A 20,141-nucleotide genomic window follows, 5' to 3' on the forward strand; every position below is an offset into this window, starting at 1 on the left:
TTCCACAGACAAACTCAAGGCAGCACTGAGCACAGGACGCCCAGCCTCCAGAAGCGTACCAAGGGTGTGTGGCTAACCATTCAGCAGAAGTGCGATGTTATTGAGGAGTATCACCCTCTCTCTTAAAAGTAAAAATGAAGTTTGAGGAAATAGTGGTAGTAACGCACCTCAATCACTTATCTCCTCATATTATATAATTTCCTGTAGGAACTTGGATGTACCGCTCTTTGCAGTTTGTGGGTCGTATCTGTAGCTCACATACAAATCGCTGGTTCTGTCCAGGTGACAAAACTTATGGCTAAGCCCCATACAAAATCCTATATTAACCAAAACCCCTTCCAAATGATACGACTTGGACTTTGTATGGGGCGACAAAGGAACCCATGATTTCTCCACTCTACCTTAGTACTGAGCCATACATCATCGACCAACAGTTTAGAATGGAGAAGACAATCGTATATCCAAGAGATAGCAGCATACAGAGCTACAAATTGGCCCTAACTAGGATGCAACTGAACGTGCCTCGCAAATCATCAGATAATACATGGTAGCCACCACTCGAAATTTCAGTCGCTTAGTTTTGTGCGATGGTCGATGTATTTATTACAGGTTACTAAACACACATTCTAGTACACGATAATGCCATCAGATCTTTGTCTAACGTCGCGAGTATCGCTGGTTCCTGTGTATTAGTCGCAGGATTTTATACTCGGATGTTGTAAGTGTGGCGATATTATATGCGATATTTATCCTTATTCAATGGTATACTATTCGGATGAGTATTGTACATGTATTGGAATACACATCCTTACATCGGAAGAGCCCGTTAGTACTATAGTAATAATCTGGTGATATATCGGAGTTAGAAGGGGGGATGCAGTACGGTTGCCGAACTCGTTTAAGTCCGAGGAAAGTTGGAGAGAGAGACACGCAGCCCCCAGGCATAAATCGTCCGGGCTGGAGAGCGGCAGCACCGTGCTCCTCCTCCTCCTCCCGGCGGCGGGCCCGCGAGTTGAACCCGCTCGCGATGGAGCGCCGGCATGGTAATCCGTCGGCGTAGCGACCGGCTGCCCGGTTTCCATGCGAGCCTGGCGACCATGGCGACGCGGCGACGCCCAAGTCGCCGCTGCGAATTAGGCGCGCCGAAACGCGGAAATGCGGCCAGCTGCGCGAACAGCATTTGTATCAGCTGTCGCACGCAATTATCGTTCGATCGACGGAATAGCGACTCGTTCAAGGAGTTTTGCGCGCGCGTTCGATTGTGGTCGCTTTGAGTGAAGGTGACTTGGATTCAGTAGGCTTTCTCGCTGGTTATTTTTACGCATCGTCGCTTCGCGTAATTACGAGTCGTCAACCCAGCGAGGGCGGAAGCAAGGTTCACAGCAACCCTGTCTATAGCAATATCCATCGGCGTGTCACTGTCTAACGTCAGGATCTGTTCCTTGCTCTATGCGACTCTTTATACCAATAGTGACCCTCTGCTCTTCTCCCGAATACTATCGACGATCGCAGGTTCGTCGCACTGTAAATTAGCTATTTCCGACCTAAATCGGCGCGTTTTGCGCTGTCTCTCCTCCACTGCGAGCCGGCGCCCCCCTGTTTCTTTCTTCCCAGCCAGCATAAGCCAGTGCGCGCGCCTCTCCTCCGAGCAAGTAAGTACCCCGCCGTTGCCGCTCTCGGCGCGGCCCCAGCGGCGCGCCGACGCCCCGCGCCAGCTCTGCGTGACCCCCTGCGTCTGCGCTCCACGCCGGTGGCCTCGCGATCCGCGTAGCCGCAGGGGAAGCCGCCCAAACGTGCGTGTGTCTGCGGCCCATATACTGACGCTCTTGCTGTTCCCCCTTTCGGCCCCTTGCAGCCTCTTTTTCCCCTGTTTCTCCCTTTCCACTCTAGGCAGAAGGATGTCCCACCCCCGTGAGAGCGCGCTGGAGCTGCGAGTCGGCAAGAAGTTCCGCCTGGGCCGCAAGATCGGCAGCGGATCGTTTGGCGACATCTACCTGGGCACCAACATGACGTCGGGCGAGGAGGTCGGCATCAAGCTCGAGTCCGTCAAGAGCAAGCACCCGCAGCTGCTCTACGAGTCCAAGATCTACAAGATCCTCAACGGCGGACGTGCGTGCAGCCCTGCTTTCTAGCTGCATATTAACCTGGGTTGAGTTGAGGTTACTAACTGATATGTTGTGGTGGTGGTACTATTGCAGTGGGCGTGCCGAGCCTGCGGTGGTTCGGCGTCGAGGGCGAGTACAACGTGATGGTCATCGACCTGCTCGGCCCCTCGCTCGAGGACCTGTTCAACTACTGCGGCCGCCGCTTCCAGCTCAAGACCGTGCTGATGATCGCCGACCAGCTGCTGTGCCGCCTCGAGTACTGCCACTCGAAGAACTTCATCCACCGCGACGTCAAGCCCGACAACTTCCTCATCGGCCTGGGCAAGCGCGCCCAGATCGTGCACGTGATCGACTTCGGTCTCGCCAAGAAGTACCGCGACCCCAAGACGCACCAGCACATCCCCTACCGTGAGAACAAGAACCTCACGGGCACGGCGCGTTACGCCTCCATCAACACCCACGTGGGCATTGAGCAGAGTCGTCGTGACGACCTCGAGTCCCTCGGCTACGTGTACATGTACTTCATCCGCGGCAGCCTGCCGTGGCAGGGACTCAAGGCCAACACGAAGAAGCAGAAGTACGAGAAGATTATGGAGAAGAAGATGAACACCCCCATCGAGGTGCTCTGCAAGGGCTACCCGGCCGAGTTCCGTGCCTACTTCGAGTACTGCCGCGCGCTGCGCTTCGACGACAAGCCCGACTACGCCTACCTCAAGCGTCTCTTTAAGGAGCTCTTCTTCCGCAAGGGCTTCCAGTTCGACGCCATGTTCGACTGGACGGTGCTCAACCTCCGCAGCGGCCGCCGCGAGCGTGGCACCAGCGGCGAGGGCGAGCGCAGCGCTCGCGCTGACCCGCGCCAGGAGGCTGCCCGTGACGGCCGCCAGATCGCGTCGCAGGGCCGCGTGTACGTCCGTGACGAGGCCAAGGAGGGCGACGCCCAGATGCAGGCGCAGCAGTCGTACCGCTCGGCGGGCTACCGCGACGACAGGCAAGTGGCCATGGACGCGGGTTACCCCGCCCCGCGCGTGGCCACCGGTGCCAGCCGTGACGCTCTTGGTGAGGCCAAGCCCATGAGCCGACAGCGCTACTGAGCTTAGCGATCTGTCACGGAGCATGTTGTGCTGTTGCTGCCAAGTTTTTGGCGGTGATCCACGACAACGCTGCTCCACGCCTGGTGTGTCTTTGGTGAGGTGGTGTTGGTTGAGAGATCGATGACACTGCACGGAAGACCGCGAACCCGATTGAGAACGATGGACACTGCTGAAGAACTTGATGGAACGATGAGCGAGCGACTGAGGAAGCGCGAACATACCCAAATAAAAAAGGATGACGGAGGACGGAGAGACACACGAAGAGACCTGAAGGCCGCTCACGAGAATGGAAGATGGTGGATCAGACGACGACGTCGGACGACCCGAGGACTTTGTAGTTGTAGTGAGAAAGAAGGAGGATGAGAGAAGAGAAAGCAAGAGGATGATATGGCTGCAGCCACGAAGCGCCCATTGAGTCCCCTTGAGGTGGATGATGCCAGGCCCCCAGTACCGCGGCGAAGGTAGCTGCGGTTGGTCTTTGACGAGGCCGCGGTCGGGTGGCATGCGACGCGTTCGCTAACATGTGCGCTCAACGCAGCCCTTGGTAACTTCGGACTTTGATTTTTCATTTTTTTGTGATAAATAAATTTACCACCAAGTAACGCCCGAGGTGTCCGTGCTCGTACCATGGAGGACAGGAAAACTGCATCAAGAGGTTGTTACTCTTCTGACTTAAAGCTCGGACTGAGAACAACGGAGCAGCGTCTCCGTTCAGGGCGAGGAATGAGATCCGTATCGATGAAATGAGCTGCACTGCGACGTCGCACGCGTCGGTATAGCGTGTTCTTGGTGCGAGCTGTGATGATCCGGTCGGTGTCTTCGAACAGGAAGTCACCCAGGCTGTAGATGGGGATGCCCATGTCTTGGATCGCCCTCATGCGGTTGAAGTGGCGGTAGACGCTCGAGTTGACCTGCCGCTCGTGCTCAGAGCGGATGTCGAAGATGAAAGGAACTAGGTGCTGCTGGAAGATATCCACCTCGTTCTTGAAAGTGTGGAAGCGGATGAGCTCCTTCTGCCAGCTAACCATCTCATCGGAGATGTTGGCTAACCCCATTCGATAGGCAGCGTCGTCCATCTTCCGCTTTTCAGCGTTTTCAGCAGACTCGAGGTTCTGTTCGCAATATACCGACAACGGTTAGCTTTGGCTTTGAGTGTGATCGGAGTGAATACAACATACCATGGTCTCAGTCTGCTTGACAAGATCTTGGTACGCGTCAAGGACAGGTTTAGCGTTGAGTCTGTCAGCTCGACTCCAGCCCGACTTTGCTATCTGTTCCAGCACATTGTTAGTTAGACTTTGAGGTTTCACGCTTGCCTCGGAGACCGAACTCACCTTCGCTGTATGCCTTGCACCCGTTTGCTCAGGCTTGGATGGATACTTTGGTACAATCGGAATGGCCCGCTGGAAGTGATCGCCTTCACGAACGAGCCACGGAACTTTCACGGGACGAATAGGACCGATCGAGATTTTGCGCGGTACGATCGGAGGGACTGGACGCTGAGTCTTGTGATCATCCAATGCTGACTGTTGCTTGGGGCGGTGCGGTTGCATCGGTGTCGTTGCTGGTGTCACGTTATTCCACGGACTGACCGCATTTGATCGAAAACCCTGCAGCAGCACAAGTACATTGCCTTAGTCAGCTCGCTTAATCTCGTTCATTGGTGCGCAACACGTACATCGATATCGAAGCCGTCGCTCTCTCGGCTGGAAATTTGGCGCCGTGAATCTGACCGGCCTGTCATTTGCAGCGCAACAACACCTGGGTCCAAAGCTCTAACAGAATGGAGAGTTTTCAATAGATCTCGATAAGAGTTCTCGATAAATTTATGGCAACGCAGCTGGACATGACAATAAGCCTATTTTTGACGAGGTGACCATCAGCGATGATTCACCACTAAGGTCTGCATATGCTAGAGATTTCTCGAGGCTTGAATGCTTCTGTGTTGGCACTGTTCCTTCATACCTGGATCAGCAAACATCTCATTGCTTTTATCAATGCAAGGAGGCAGCTCTACCTTCGTAGGTGATCAAAGCAATTGTAGATTTGATAAGTATACAACAAAGCGACCAAAACTCCGACGCCATCCACGTTCGCCTGCAAATTAATCAGCGTCGAATCCACGTCTGTACCCGAGCAGCCTTGAACGTCTAAAGGTCCTCCATGTCGTCGCCGCTGGGCTTGGGGTGTGCAGGCTTGTACGTCTCGACACCCTTTCCGGCGCCTTGCATGGCCTCGTTCTGTGTGTACTGCTTCTGAGCGACGTCTTTCATTCTACATTCACCAACAGGCAAAAACCAGTCAAAATCAATGCCAATAGCAACCATCTGCAACCAAAAGCCGTCCTACCTCCGCTTGTGCACCTTGGTCTTGAGGTGCACGTCGCGCGTCTTCTCGTCGATAAAGTGGCGGCCGCACGGCGTGCAGTAGAAATGACCCAGACTACACAACAACCACAAGAAATCAGTGCAAAATATTGTCAGTACACTGTACTACAGGTTGCAGCAATACAACGGCAGGCTGACGCACCCCGGCAGGTCCTCGTCCTCCTCGAAGGCCATCTTCTTGCCCGAGAGCTTCTCCACGCGCAGGTCATCCTGGATCTGGTCGATGTCGCGCGCGCGGTTCTTGGTGGCGTGGCCGCGCTTGTACTGCTTCTTCTTGGCGTGCGCGCGCGCCCTGCCCGATCCCGATCGTCCGGTGCCCATGACTACAGTACGTAGGTCTCTGCTCGAGGTGCTGGCGAGTGGTGCAGTGCACGCTATGCATGGAAATTTCAAGCGAAGCGATTGGATGGGAGCAATAAGGTTCGTAACAGATATGTAACGTGTTAGGTTAAATCTCACACGTCGCAGAATTTCCGGGATCAGTAGCGGAACGACTTGCGGGTCAACTCGAGGCGGATATCGTCCTTGAGCGACTGGAAAATGGTCGGGAACGCCATCACGTCGCGCGGTTTCGTGTCTACCCACAGCTTGTTGAAGCGCGTGAAAATTGTGGCTGCGCGCATTGAAGGTTAAGGAAGTTAGAGAAGTTAGAAAATGGATTGGTTCGATCGAGCAGCTCAAACGCACCGTAGACATCGTGGAGCTCCTTTAGTCCGACGTTAACGCTGTTGTTTTCACCCCCAGCACCATGGCGGTACAACTTGATGTCCAGCAGACGCTCGTCAATCAGCTCGATCATGAAGGCTGTCACGTTGATGCCCGTCACGGCGAACGGGTACCAGCGGGTTGGGTGGTTCGACTCTTCCAACGCACTGACAACAGAAACATCGCACAATATTATATAAGCACAGCTTCTCCGAACGCACCAACACAGCGGCAAGGCCCACCGTTGAGCTTCAACTTTGTAGTCTTTCGTGAAGTGGTTGAGCTGAATCAGCGAGAAGACGCCCATGCCTCGGAAGTCCGACATCGGATCGGTACCTATACGCAAAAAGTAAAGCGTAAGCTTCTCCAATGCAATGTAACATATCGCGCATAAAGATCTCACCTTGGAAGCCGATCTCGCCCCACTCCTTCGTGATGCGTCCACCTTCGCGGCGCACATCAGGCTTGAGATTCTTCCACAGCTGCTCCAGCATCTCCTCGTGCTCCTGCTTGGACGAGCTGTAGCTTTCGTTCTTCAGCGCGTACACACGCGAATACACCGTGTTGACAAAATTGCAGCGCTGAAGACACGAGCGCACATTGGCCATCAACCTGGAAACGAACACAACCACATACATCCCCAACATCAACCGATCTTCCGAGCAATCCCCATCAAACCTCTCACACATTCAACTCACGTGACATCCCTCTCATCCAGCTTTGCCCTCGTCGCCACTTCATGCAACGTTGCATCCATCTACAGTCCAAGCCAACAACAATAGCGATGCGTCACTACACCGGAAGCAGCATCCAACCAAAGCCTCAGCGTGACGCAATCCGCACCGGGAACGGCTCGTTGTCGAACACCACATTGCAGGTCTGCACCATCTTGTTGGACAGCGCCAGCTCCGTGCGGAAGCGCACGATGCGCTCCTCCTCGTCCACCCCAGCGCCCGTGGGGCTGCACAGACGCTGCCACTCGTTCTGGCCGTAGAACACGTGCCCTGCAGCAATAACACACACACACACAGGTCACAACGCAATACACAGCCAGTACAATACACAGCAACATCTACGTACAAATCGTGATCTTGACCCAGCGCCAGATGCGCACCACGACCGTCTCGTTGGCCGCCGCAGCGCGACGCACTCGCGGCCCCGCCGACATGATTCAACTGGAAAACTGACTAACCCGGATACACCTTGCACCTTCTTGTGATGCTTCCACTGCGCTCCCATTGGTCAAAACGCGAAATTATAGAAACCTCCTTCTGATTCGTCGAATCGGTAGCTTCTTTTTCAACCAACCGCAGCGCGTCAAAATTCAAACCGTAGAAAGCTTAACGCGCGGTAACCAGACGCCTCGACCGGCGCAGAGGATGGAGGACACCGCGGCGCTGCTGGGCTCTTCGGGTGCGTCCAGCCCATTGCATCTCCTCGAGCGCCATCTCCTCTCTCTAACGCACTAATTTTCACTTAAAATTTCCTCAAAATGCGGCCACAATCGCCGTCCGCAGCCATCAAGCAGCGCTTGGCCGGCGTCACGGGGCTCCTGGAGCAGCTACGCAGGCAGGACGCGGCCCCCGAGGCCTCGGCCACGCTCATCCCGCACGTGCTGACCTGTCTGCGCGACCACAACTCCAAGATCGCGCTGGGGGCGCTGGAGATCCTGCAGCTGCTGGTCTCGCGCGTGGCCGAGAGCACGCTGCGCTCGTACTTCAAGCTGCTGTGGCTCAGCCTCGTAGAGCGGCTCGGAGACAGCAAGCTGCCCGTGCGCGAGAAGGCCGTGGACGTGGTGGTGGAGATCTCCGTCGTCCTGGACGTTAATACAGTGCTGGACAAGCTCAAGGGATGCATGGGCCACAAGAACTGGCGCACCAGGGAGCAGGTACAGGCCAGAAGAGGGCGGGGAATGGGTGGAGCTTAGGTCCTGACGCTGGTTGTATTGCTGCAGAGTCTTCATGCGGTTTGGAGGTGCCTGGAGCGACATGAGCTGTTCAAGGAGAAGCAGGACGAGCTGTTGGACGATGTGAGTGGGTGACGAGGAAGGGTGTTGATATGATTGGCATGGTCCTGATGCGTTGTTGTGTTGGTGGGAAGCAGGTGCTGAAGTTGCTGGGAGACTCGTCGAAAGATGTGCGGGATGCGGCGATTACTGCGTTGGAGAAGTTTTACATGTATATTGGGGCTTCGTTGCTGGTGGGTTGGAATGGAAGCTGATGATGGAGTTGGTGATGCAGTAGGTGCTTACAAATTGTTTTTTATGTTTTGCAGAGTGATCTGGAGTATAAGAATATCCGTTCCGCGCAAGTGAAGACGTTGACAGATAGGTTCGAGCGGATTCCTGTCCGTGGCAAAGAGAGCCACTCCATTACGCATACGGCGCCGTCGTACGATGATCGATCGGTACGCTGAAGTACTTGCGATTGTATTGAGTATTGTATAGGTAGCTAAGTGTCTGGATGTTGCTGCAGAACCAGGATTTTGACGACGACGCTGCACAGGACAATGCTGCCCCCCAGAAGTATTCCTCAATCTTGTCGTCGTACGACTTGCAAGTCTCGTCGTCGTCATCTTCGATCGCTAGGTACCTGGCATCTGTTCGTAGCCGAACAATTAACGAAGCGAAAGCTGTGGCTCATGTGTCAGGTGATGGCGACCGGTCTCCTTCACAAGCATCGTCAACAAGTAGTAAAGTCGTCCAGGATTTCAGCACGGCAGGTACATTTGGCTCTGGCGGGGGTGACATTTCAGAGAAGGAAATTCAAAAGCAGCTGGGAGTGATTTTTGACAAGCTTAATCTCGACAACAACTGGGATAAGCGTGTCGACGGGCTGAAAATGCTCCAGAAGCTGGCGAAGCGATGCGGCAGTGCGTCAAATAGCGGAGTGCTCCCATTCTTATCACAGGGTCTTCGTCCTATTCGAGAGCGTCTTTGTCAGCAAGTGAGCGACCTACGATCGTCAGTGTCCCGAGAAGCATGCCAAACGATCCAGACACTCGCCAATAGTCTGCGTGATGAGTTCAATGCCCACGCAGAGATTTGTCTTGGCAATCTATTGAAGGCGACATATGTGACTATCCAAGTCATTTCGACTTCGGCAGACACGACGATTCGGAGCATGATTGAAAGCACCAGCAATGGTTATGCACGCGTGATTCCGAAGTAAGTTATTGGGCTGTCTTTATTGCTGTGTCTGCACAGTGGCTAACGTTACTTTTATTGCTTCCAACATTCAGGTTAATTGAGTGTGCCAAGTCTCGAAACCAGGTGCTTCGATACAATGCGGTGTGCTACTTGACGATGACGCTGCAGCGATGGAGTACAAGTTTCCTGAGCAAGTACGTACACTCCTCCTTGGTGCTGTACTATTTCGAATCCTTGATTGACGTGTATTGTGTTGTGGTGCTGTTTAAGACACTCGGATATGTTTGTGCCGATTTTGCCCGCTCTTTTGCAAGATGCGCTGGGCGATGTGCGCGCTCAGTCGAGAAAGTGTTATTGGGCTTTTCACCACCTCTTTCAGGTAAATGCTTGCAGGCATGTAAGAAACGCATGAGCATGCTAACAGAAAATAATGTGTTGATCATAAATACGAACAGGACGAGGCTGATGGCGTATTCGCTCGCTTAAATGGAACGACGCAAAAGAACTTGAAGGATGATCCCTCGAAATTTGCGGCGAAAGCTGCACGCCAGACGGAGTTTAGCTCGATGGATGCTCCAGCTTCCCAGGCTGTCGAGGTCGTAAGGTCAGCACTTCGGACGGCCAACGCAATTCATCCGTCCAGCGATGCTCCGGGTGCTTCAAGCTCAGTGACATTTAGCGATGAACACCTGAGTGTGCAGCGCGTGCCAAGTTCTGGGGATTTGGTTTCTGAAAAGTTACCAAGACGGGTTCTCGGAGGATACTCGGGTTCAGTTGGAGACGATGCAGCTCAAGACAATCTGCAGCCTTCGCGAATGCTATCGCAGGGGCCGATGCGTGTCGGGAGAGTTAAAACTCCCGTACCCAAGGAGAAATCTACGTCGGCGAATGATAGGAAGAAAAGTGCCCCAGCGGGCCCTCTGCGGGTTTGGAATGCCCCGCCGAAGCCATCGCAGGCACCCAGCACGGCAGTGGAAAGTCTTTACACGTCGAGACAGGAGCCATCGACTGCGAGCTTCCACACCAGCTCGAAGAACCCGACCTCTAAAGCGCAACGAGTTCAACATGCAGCTGAAGCTCAAGCCCCAGTTCCGATGGATATCGACGACGCACAGCCCAGTGGCCCAAAAAGATTTCCTGTTGCATCAATCCCTTCGCCGACTGCGTCTAATGCGTCGAGTTCAAGAACGAACAACTCGTCAAGGGGTGACTCAGTTGACATGAAGTCGAAGCCAGCACGCACTGCACCAGTAAAGTCTTCAGAACGACCTAAGGTAGCGCAATTGCCCGTCCTCGATGAACTTGAGGAAGCACTACGGAATATTGAAAGCAGGTCCTGGTCCACCAGGCTGGAGGCTGCCGAGTACATTGGTAAAATCCTCCTGAAACGGCTGGATCAGATTGACAACGGTGCACGTGGAGATTACAAGGTGGACGGCCGAATTCTGACGGTATTTATCAAGCACTTGAGTGACGCGCACTATCGCGTCTCACAGGGAGTTTTGAAGTATTTCCTGCCACTGTTAAAGCTATCGAGCGACAACCAGCGCCTTCTTCCTCACCTGAAGACGGTTCTACCGAAGCTGTTTCAAAAGTATATTGACACGAAGGAATCCATTCGGGTGATTGCCAAGGAGAATCTGGAGTATATCGCTTCGGCGATCGATAGCTCGACGCTGGCCGCTCTGGTGATATCGATGCTTGGAGACGGCAGTAACATGAAGGTCAAGGCCGCCATGTGTCATTATCTGCGCGATCTGCTACCTGGGGCTGGAGAGTACTTGAAGCATGGAGCCAACAACAGCCACATGAGGTCGTTTTTGCTCAAGCTTGCTCTCCTCATGGACACGGACGTCCCCGTTTCCATTTCTTCAGCTTGCGGTGAGCTTGTGTCGATCGCCGCGCAGCTGTATGGCCCTGAGATGGAGGTCGCTCTGGGACTTCTGCCCCCGTCAAAGCGTTTGGTGGTTTCTAAGGTCCTGAAGTCCAAGAAAATCGTCCTGAACTTCAGCAACACGCCTAGGCCGCCGCTGTCTTCCTCAGCGGCCCCGCACTCAGCAAGATCGCGTGATGGCGGAGACGACGACAACCAGGACATGGAGCTCCCAGCACCGAAGCCGGAGCGGTGTCGAAAGCGACCAGAGTCACCGAGCGTGAGTTCCTCAAGTCCTGCTCGGCCAAGCAGCCAAAAGAGGATCAACACGGCTGTGCAGATAGCTTCCCCAGTACCTGTGGAGAGCCAGAGGACTGACGACCGCCCGAGCAGACCAGTACCAGCTAAACAACCCGACGAGATCACCGGGAAGGCTACACTGTCAGGACAGCCAGCGCAGTCTACAGCAGTGTTTTCGTCGGCTGCAACCAGGACGAACAAGTACGACGTGCAGCTCGACGATCTTCTCCTGCTCCTCGAGCAGAACAATTTGTCCGAGGCGGAGATCAAGCACACTCTCTACAAGGTAATTTTTTTTCATTGAACGGTCAAGTTGTGGGCATTGAACTAACTGTGATTTCTGCAAACAGACCTTACACTTCATCGAAACAGAGTCGTCCGCGACCTGGGATCGTTGCTTTGGCCGCTTGCTCCTGCTGCTGCTCGACGCTGCCACTGACAAGGACGTATACGCGCTCAAGGTTCTCCAGAAACTGGTCGAAGCTCAACCTTCTCGAGCGCAAATGTTTTTCGAGCTGCTTCTTCAGCGCCTGATTGACGCGATCGGTTACCAGGTGGACGTGGTGAGTGAATGAAGCTTGTCACGACCGACAGCTTCAAGATCTAACGTCTTTTTTCCCTGTTATCTATCAAACAGGCTCGCCACTTGATGGAGCGGATTCTGCACGACCTCGTGAGCTTCGCCAGCGACCACCAGCAAACGCTGTCGACGCTGATGCCGCTGGTTCCTCGCGTGGACGCGCCTGCACTTCAAGTGGTGCTGCGCCTCGTCAAGGTCTGCCTGCAAACCTGCGAGCGCAGCTCTGCTCAGAATGCCGCGTTCCTGCGCCAGCCCGACGTGGCCAACAGCCTTATGAGCGCTCTGACGCGGCGCCTGGACCACGCGAGCTCGAGCGTCCGCAAGAACGCGGTGGACTGCCTCGTGGCCTTCCACTTCGCGGCCAAAGAGGACAGCGCGATCGTGCCCAAGTTCCTGGCAGCCGAGCTGGACGACACGCGGCGACGACTCGTCGAGATCTTCATCGACCGCGCCAAGGTGGAGCGCCACCCCGTCGGCCTGTCGACCTGATTGAGAGTTGAGCGTCATGCGATTGAGACCTACCTAACCAGTAACTTATTCGATAACTCGGAGGTGCCGAGTTCAACACTGTGCCGTTGCTAACTTCAGTCCGACAAGACGCCAGCCTCCCAGTCTGACCCAACATTACCCATGAACTCCAATGTCGACTGCTGTTATTAAGGCAAATCCATGGCCCAGGGAGGATACGAAGGACGCAATGGACACGCAGCCGAGTTGAAGTGGATGGCCATCGCCGCGTCTCATATGTACGACACACCAACAAGGGCCGCTTCGGCCAAACCACCGGACGCGATTCCACACTCAGCCCCTTCTAGAAGGGTATTCGATCCCGAAATACCGTCTCATAATAGAATCCAGCTAGCCCACCTTCTGGCATATATACATTCTCTCAGGCATCTGATATTCCCTCGCACAGTCCTCATCACGTCGACGCAATGTGCGGCCGGCAGTCTCAGAAATCTCAAGTGGAGCACAGGACGGTGAGCAGGAAGCCCAGCGTAGCCTTACTACGCTACTACACTACTAGACAGCGCCATGGTGCTGACGAACGAGACTCGCCACGTGTACCCTTTCCAGTGGGACGTCGTCACGCGCGCCTTCTGGAACAAGTACCCGAACTCGCGCCTGGCGCACGTGGAGCGCGTGGACGTGCTGGACCGGCGCCTGGACGCGCAGGGCCGCCTCGTGACCACGCGCCTGGCCAAGGTGACGCAGAGGAACGTGCCCGGCTGGGTGCGCTCGGCGCTGGGCGACTCCACGTACGTGTTCGAGGAGACGACGTGCGACGCGCAGCGCCAGCGGCTCGTGCTCAAGTCCACGAACCTGTCGCTGCGCTCCGTGGCCACCGTGGAGGAGACGTGCGTGTACTCGGTGCACCCGGAGGACGCCAGCAAGACGCTGTACGAGGCCGAGGCCAAGGTCACGGCCTTCGTGCCGCTGGTGAGCCAGAAGCTCGAGAAGTTCTCGGTCAGCCGCGGCGCCGAGACGGCCGCCAAGGGCATCCGCGCCGTGGAGGAGATCTGCCACGACATCTTTGAAGGGACGTTCCAGCCGGCGTTCTGCCAGTCGGTGGACGCGGCCAAGGACTCGGTGGCGGCCAATGCCGTGAAGGACTTTGCGGCGGCTGCGGACAAGTGGACAGAAAAGCAGTAGAGAGGAGCTGTACTGGTGGAGTATTCTGTAAATGGAGGACCGGGAGAGGCTGCAGCAGAGGGTTTCTCCGGGGTCTCATTGCAATAATGTCATAAGGCGTCACTTTTTATTAGCGGGGGAGTTGGCTCATGGGCTGGTGTGAATTTGGCTGGGTTTGGATTGGAGTCGGGGAACCTGTTTCGTGCTCTCGTTGAACTTGAACTCGAGTTGTCGGCGCCTGCATGCTTGGCCATTGTGGAGGAGCGAGGCATTGCTTCGCCATGTTAGACAGAGCGAACGTAGATGCTTACCCACTGGTGCGCTGTACTTGCACTGTACCGTCACGATTCGATTCTGGAAATGTGGTAAATTGGCTATGGCGAGTAGTCCACGATTGATGATGTTCCCTATCTCTCGCTTTGCCCCCCAAAATATTGCGTTGATGGACTGGTAGACACAGTTGAATTGCAAGCGGCAGCACCTTCCGACTGGTTATCCCAACCACCCAAGTCGGCTTCTACTTTCATTGGTACGATGAGTAAGATCTACCGAGGTTCGAGTTCTAGCGTGTTGCTGGCCTTCCTCATTCTTTTCGCATCGGTCGGCGCTTTGCCGGTGGATACTACTGGTACGAAACACGCGAAGGTGCTTGCAGCAGGGCACCATTTCCTCTTTGAAGGTCCAAGTGTCCAGGATGATGGCCACATCAACCGGCGACTCAGGGCCCGTGAGGAAAGAGGGGTTATTGACCAACTTGTTGCGAGCACCAAGAAGTTATGGGGAAAAGTGAAGCCGGATCAGCAACAGAAGGCCGACAAGCTGTTCGCAAGTTTGAAGACCCAGAAACATACCTCAGACTGTTTCAAGAACCCTCTGTTCCAAAACTGGGTAGGAACCGTCGACAAGCTCCTTGCAGCGCGGACCAAGAAATTCTCGCAAAAATGAAGGACCTCTATGGCGTCGAGACCTTGGCCGGGATGATAGTCACGGCGAAAATATCATCCGACTTGAAGGCAAGCGCGATCGCCACAAGACTCGAGAATGTGCAGGGATGGGTCAAGAGAAAAATGTTGCGACGTCCTGCACCTGCTCAAGTTGGGCGACCAAGGGGACGCACTCTTCCATAGTCCAGCGGTCCACGCGTGGGCTTCGTTCGCAATCAAACTCGATGAGAAGCGCGCAGGCGAGATGATGCTTCAGTCGCTAGAAAAAGTGACACTATACGATGAAGCCCGCTTGGTCAACATGCTACTTGCAGCGAAAGCATCATCAGATACCAAGACGCTCGCCACTAGAATTGAAGACGCACTCCTGGCGACGTGGGGGAAGGATAAAAGTGTGGATGGCGTCTTTCGTCTGCTCAAGCTGGACGATGAAGGAACCAAATTTCTGGATAGCCCCCTAATGGAAGTGTGGGCAGCGTATGCCATGAGGCTGGACGAGAACCGCGCAGGTTCCAGTCACTAAAGACACGCTTTGATGATGTAAGCCTGACCAGGATGTTCTACGAGGCGAACAAAGCACCAGATTCGTTGACAGCCTTCACGATTACCAGAGTCAATGAACTAAAGCAAGCCCAGATCATGGATTGGATGACGAAACGCAAAACGGTTGACGACGTCCTTCGTCTGCTCAAGCTCGACGAGGACGGAGCCAGAACCCGGTTATAAGCGCTTGGTCTTTGTACGCCTTCAAGCTGGATCGTAACCACGCAGGAGAGCTGATGTTCCGGTCGCTAAGAACTCACTACGATGAAGTTACCCTGACTACTCTGCTTGCTCAAGCGAAAACCTCTCACTGCGGCGACAGTGGTCTCGAAACTGGAGACTGCGCAACGCAAACGTTGGACGGATAGCGGCAAAACGGTTGACGACGTGTTTCGCCTGCTCAAGCTCGGTGACGAAGGAGACAAACTGTTCCAAAGCCCCGTGGAGAACCTTTGGGGTATGTACGCAACCAAGCGAGGCGGAGACAGCGCGGGCGATCTGATGTTTCAGTCGCTAATGAAAAGCCACGATGAAGCCAGCTTGGTCAAGATGTTACTTGAGACGAAAAAATCATCCGATAATGTTCTCAAGAAAATCTCCATGAAAGTTGAGAGCGCACAACTGGCAAGTTGGGCACGGAAGGAGAAAACTGTCGACGACGTCTACCTCCTGCTCAATCTCGGCAATGAAGGAGTTAAACTCTTTAAAAGCCCAGTGGCGGATGTGTAGATTACGTACGCTACCAAGCTGGACGAGCGCCGCGCAGCAGAGTTGGTGTTTCAAGCGCTAATATCTCGCTACGATGACGTCAGCGTCGCTAAGATGCTAATTAAATCGACAGGGTCACAGGCTCGATGGACATTCGCCAATCGAGTTGTGGATGTCCACCTCGCGAGTTGGCCTGCCAAGCGCAAATCTGTTAACGATGTCTATCGTCTGCTCAAACTCGATGAAGAGGGCAGCAACCTATTCGCCAATCGGGCTATAAGAGCGTGGGATTCGTACGCAACAATGCTGCACAAGGAGCGCGGAGACGAAGTGATGCTGGCTTCCCTAAAGGCGAACCATTACAACGATGCCACTCTGAGTCGTATGATGGAACGGGCGCAGAACGGAGCACGTTGCGACGGCGACTCAACTCTCGAGTTGGATGGATCGCGGGAATACTGTTGAAAGCGTCTTTCGGCTGCTCAAGCTTGATGAGGCGTACGCAAGCAAGCTGGATCGGGGGCGCGCGGATGAGCTGATGCTAGCCTCGCTGAAGGCGCGCTTCACTGACGAAGCTTTGGCAGAAATGCTGTCGAGTGCACGATCCTACGATTCGCTAGCCTCAAGGCTGTGGAAGAAGATGCACATGTAATTGAGCGAGGCCTTGCTATGAAGGAGCGGCAGTCTCAGCGATTTCAGAGATGGGAATCAGGAACTCAAGATCAATGGGCAGCTAGTCTGTTTTTACTTGCTGTGTTTGCTTTTTAGAGGGGGTAAGTACGATTTATAGCGGCGCACATAGCCTAGTTAGTGACTGAATGTGCAACTAGCACTCACACTACACATTCCCATTTCCACGTAATCGCTCCAGAATCAAAACAGCAATTTGAATCTACGGATGAAAAACGGCTCGTCACTAACGGGAATCATTCTCTCTTCTCCAACACCGCGTGATGTTGAGTGTAGTGTTCTTTGCGACGCCGCCATTAAATCTACGCAAAAAAATGTCCGGAAGCTAATACTTATCAAAAGGGCTAGAGTAATACTTCGCAAATCACGAGTTCCTGTTCCCTTGGCCGACACGATGGTTCCTATGCTGTGGTTCCAATTCCTGGAGAGGCTTCGATCAACTATACTACACCCGCTAGCTCAATCTTGAGGCAAGCGAACTGTAGTGTCGACCTTGTATCAACATATTCGCTAAGACTTTGTCGTCATACCGCGCCTTCAGGAAAGCTAGCATCGTCTTGTTCGCGCGTCCCTTGTCCAGCATAGTTGCGTACGCAGCCCATAGGCCCACCGCTGGGTTACTGAAGAGCTTCGTTCCTTCTTCGTCGAGCTTTAGTAAACAGAAGACGCCGTCAAGACTTTTGCGGCGATCCACCCAGTTCGTGAGCTGTGCGGCTTCGAGCCTCGTTGCCACATCTTCCGACATGCCGAACTGCTTTGCCGACGCAATCATCCGACCCAGGCTGGCACCTTCGTATTGTGCCTTCAGGGATGCTAGCATCACTTCGCCTCCGCGCTCCTTGTGCAGCATTGTCGCGTACGAATCCCAAACTTTCATAGCCCGGCTGTCAAGGAGTTTGATGCCTTCTTCGGCTTCATCGAGTTTGAGCAGACGATAGACATCGTCAACAGTTTTGCCCTTCAAAGCCCAGCTCGCGAAATGAACGTCCTTAACTCGATTGGCGAATTTCCACAGAGCCTGCGATCTTGTCGCTCTAGTTAACATGGTAGCCAAACTGGCATCATCATAGCGAGATATTAGGGCCTGGAACACCTTCTCAGCAGCGCGGGATTCCAGCTTGGTTGCGTATGAAATCCACACATCCACTATCGGGTTTTCGAAGAGTTTGGCTCCTTCATCGTCGAGCTTGAGCAGGCGATAGGCGTCGTCGACAGTTGTACCCTTCCTTGCCCAATCTACCAGCTGAGCGTCCTCAATTCTAGCAGCGATTTGCCTGAGAAGATTATCGGATGATTTTTTCGCCTCAAGTAGCATCTTGACCAACCCGATTTCATCATGGTGTGGTATTAGGGACTGAAGCATCAGTTCACCTGCGCGCTTGCTGTCTCGCTTGATTGCGTACATACCCCAAAGTTTTACCACGGGGCCTTGGAACAGTTTGTCCCCTTCGCCACCGAGCTTGAGAAGGCGGAAGACGTCGTCGACCGTTTTGCCGCTATCCGTCCACAGTTTGCGTTGCGCAGCCTCAAGTTCCGAGATTACTGGCCCCGTAGTGATTGAGGGTTTCGCTTGAGCCAGCATAGTAGTCAGGGTAACTTCATCGTAGTGAGTCCTCAGGGACCGAAACATCATCTCTCCCTCGTGGTCACGATCCAGCTTGAAGGCGTACGAAGACCAAGTGTGTATCAGCGGGTTGTCGAAGACTTTGGCTCCTTCCTCGTCGAGCTTGAGCAGATGAAAGACATCGTCTACCGTTTTGCGTTGGGCCCAATTCGCGCGTTGGGCTTCCTTGAGTTGGTCAAACATGTGAACATAGTCGGATTTCCACCAACTGGTTGCTTTGTTGGTGTCAAGTAACATCTTGGCCAAGCTGGCGTCGTCGAAGTGTGTGGCTAGTAACTGGATCATCATCTCCCCTGCGCGGTTCTCGTCCAGCCTCATTGCGTACGCTGCCCACACTTCCACTAGGGGTTTTTCGAACAGTTTGCCTCCTTCATCGTCGAGCTTGAGCAGACGAAAGACATCGTCGAGCTTTTCATCGTTTAGCATCCATTTCTTCAGCTGTGCGTCCTCAATTCTAGTGGCGATTGCGTCCAGCTCTGGCGATTTCTTCTTCGCAGGGAGTAACAGCCTGGCCAAGCTGGCCTCGTCGTAGTGAGTCGTCAGCGACCGGACCATCGCCTCCCCTGCCCGGTTCTTCTCGAGTTTGGCAGCAAACGCCCACATATTTACAACGGGGTTGTTGAAGAGCGCGCTCCCTTGGTCGTCGAGCTTGAGCAGGTGCAGTCGCAGGACGTCGTCAACATTTCTGCCTTGAGTCATCCAGTTGTTGAGCTGGGCAGTCTCAAGTTTGGTGGCGAGCGCGATTGCCTTCACATCGGGTGATCTCTTGGCCGCCACTATCATCGCGGAAAGAGCCTCAAGACCGTAGAGACCCGTCATTTTCGCGAGAATCTCTTGATCCGCTTGAGAGGTCAACGGATGGAGTTTGTTGACTTTTCCGATCCAGTTCAGAAGGAGCGGATTCTTCAACACGTCGGACGTTGGTTTCTGGATTTTCAAACTGGCAAACAACTCGTCGGCTGCCTGCTGGTGATTGGGCTTCACTTTCCCCCACAGCTTCTTGGTACCCGCGATAACTTCGTCAATAGGCCCCCTCTCCTCACTGCTGGCGAGCTTACTCCCTTGGTTCTTCATACCAGCTCTGAGGTGTCGGTTGACGTGGCCACCATCTTGGCCACTTTGACCTCCCAAGAGAAAATGGTGCTCGGCTATAGGCACCTTCGAGAGCCTCGTATCCTCGGGCAAAGCGCTGACCGACGCGAAAAGAATGAGGAAGGCCAGCAGCTTGCTAGAAATTGCACCTCGGTAGATTTTGCCATCCCTCATCATATCAATGAAAGAGTGAAAGTAGATTTTACCTTGGTGAGGCCCCCATTCTTGCAGCTTCAGATAGCCAGTCGGAATTTACACCACTGTTCGCTACAGGAAATGCGCATGATGCGTATACAGTGTACCTGCACATGCAAAGCGAGAGATAGTTGGCGAACATCATCAATCGGTCTTCATAATCCTAGTAAGTTATTATTTTATTAAAATAACGTTATTGCCGCTTGCAAATACTTTGTCCTCTAAAATCGACCTCTAAAATAGACCACGCCTGTTTCTTAATACGAGTGGACACGAGATAGGCGAGGGCTGGGCTGTTTTAGGTAATAAGCATGCTTCATAGCAACTGGTTGCAAACAAACAAAGCTGGCGGTGCCAAAGCTTTATTCAGGCTCAGAGTTGTCCAAATTTAGTACAGTACCTACGCATACCGCTTTTGACGATTATGGAGACTGATTGATGATGTTTCCCTAAATTATCTTTCGCTTTGCCCCCCCCCCCCGTGTGTGTTGGTACCTGGTGACTGGCTTTTCGAAGGTGACTGA

At 53.9% G+C, this 20,141-nt stretch overlaps 5 protein-coding genes across 5 annotated transcripts; 4 read left to right on the forward strand and 1 right to left on the reverse strand.

Annotated features, from left to right (window-relative positions):
• Positions 1–1,855: 1,855 nt before the first annotated feature.
• On the forward strand, positions 1,856–6,985 carry PHYSODRAFT_354770 (hypothetical protein). Its single transcript, XM_009530832.1, has 2 exons — positions 1,856–2,109; positions 2,199–6,985. Exons 1-2 carry the CDS (start codon positions 1,899–1,901, stop codon positions 3,194–3,196), a joined length of 1,209 nt encoding a protein of 402 aa, XP_009529127.1. The 5' UTR covers positions 1,856–1,898; the 3' UTR covers positions 3,197–6,985.
• Positions 6,986–7,667: 682 nt separating this feature from the next.
• PHYSODRAFT_346574 (hypothetical protein) lies at positions 7,668–12,769 on the forward strand (the record flags this gene model as incomplete). Its single annotated transcript, XM_009530833.1, has 11 exons — positions 7,668–7,701; positions 7,806–8,176; positions 8,243–8,317; positions 8,392–8,487; positions 8,563–8,694; positions 8,763–9,454; positions 9,529–9,630; positions 9,707–9,815; positions 9,892–11,895; positions 11,960–12,172; positions 12,247–12,769. The coding sequence occupies 11 exons, from the start codon at positions 7,668–7,670 to the stop codon at positions 12,676–12,678; spliced, it is 4,260 nt and encodes a 1,419-aa protein (XP_009529128.1). The 3' UTR covers positions 12,679–12,769.
• A 380-nt stretch (positions 12,770–13,149) lies between these two features.
• Positions 13,150–13,950, forward strand: PHYSODRAFT_354773 (hypothetical protein). The gene has a single exon (XM_009530834.1). It carries the CDS (start codon positions 13,225–13,227, stop codon positions 13,840–13,842), a length of 618 nt encoding a protein of 205 aa, XP_009529129.1. The 5' UTR covers positions 13,150–13,224; the 3' UTR covers positions 13,843–13,950.
• Positions 13,951–14,355: 405 nt separating this feature from the next.
• Positions 14,356–14,766, forward strand: PHYSODRAFT_286311 (hypothetical protein; the record flags this gene model as incomplete). Its single annotated transcript, XM_009530835.1, has 1 exon — positions 14,356–14,766. One exon carries the CDS (start codon positions 14,356–14,358, stop codon positions 14,764–14,766), a length of 411 nt encoding a protein of 136 aa, XP_009529130.1.
• Positions 14,767–17,160: 2,394 nt separating this feature from the next.
• Positions 17,161–19,599, reverse strand: PHYSODRAFT_286312 (hypothetical protein; the record flags this gene model as incomplete). Its single annotated transcript, XM_009530836.1, has 1 exon — positions 17,161–19,599. The coding sequence occupies one exon, from the start codon at positions 19,597–19,599 to the stop codon at positions 17,161–17,163; it is 2,439 nt and encodes an 812-aa protein (XP_009529131.1).
• Positions 19,600–20,141: the final 542 nt, after the last annotated feature.

The sequence above is a fragment of the Phytophthora sojae genome (genome assembly GCF_000149755.1).
Source record: "Phytophthora sojae unplaced genomic scaffold PHYSOscaffold_5, whole genome shotgun sequence".
NCBI classification, from domain to species: domain Eukaryota; phylum Oomycota; class Peronosporomycetes; order Peronosporales; family Peronosporaceae; genus Phytophthora; species Phytophthora sojae.

Coding starts and splice junctions, on each gene's coding strand:
- PHYSODRAFT_354770 (XM_009530832.1), top strand. CDS start 1,899: ATGTCCCACCCCCGTGAGAGCGCGCTGGAGCTGCGAGTCGGCAAGAAG. Junction 2,110..2,198: donor CAAGATCCTCAACGGCGGAC/GTGCGTGCAGCC, acceptor GTACTATTGCAG/TGGGCGTGCCGAGCCTGCGG.
- PHYSODRAFT_354773 (XM_009530834.1), top strand. CDS start 13,225: ATGGTGCTGACGAACGAGACTCGCCACGTGTACCCTTTCCAGTGGGAC.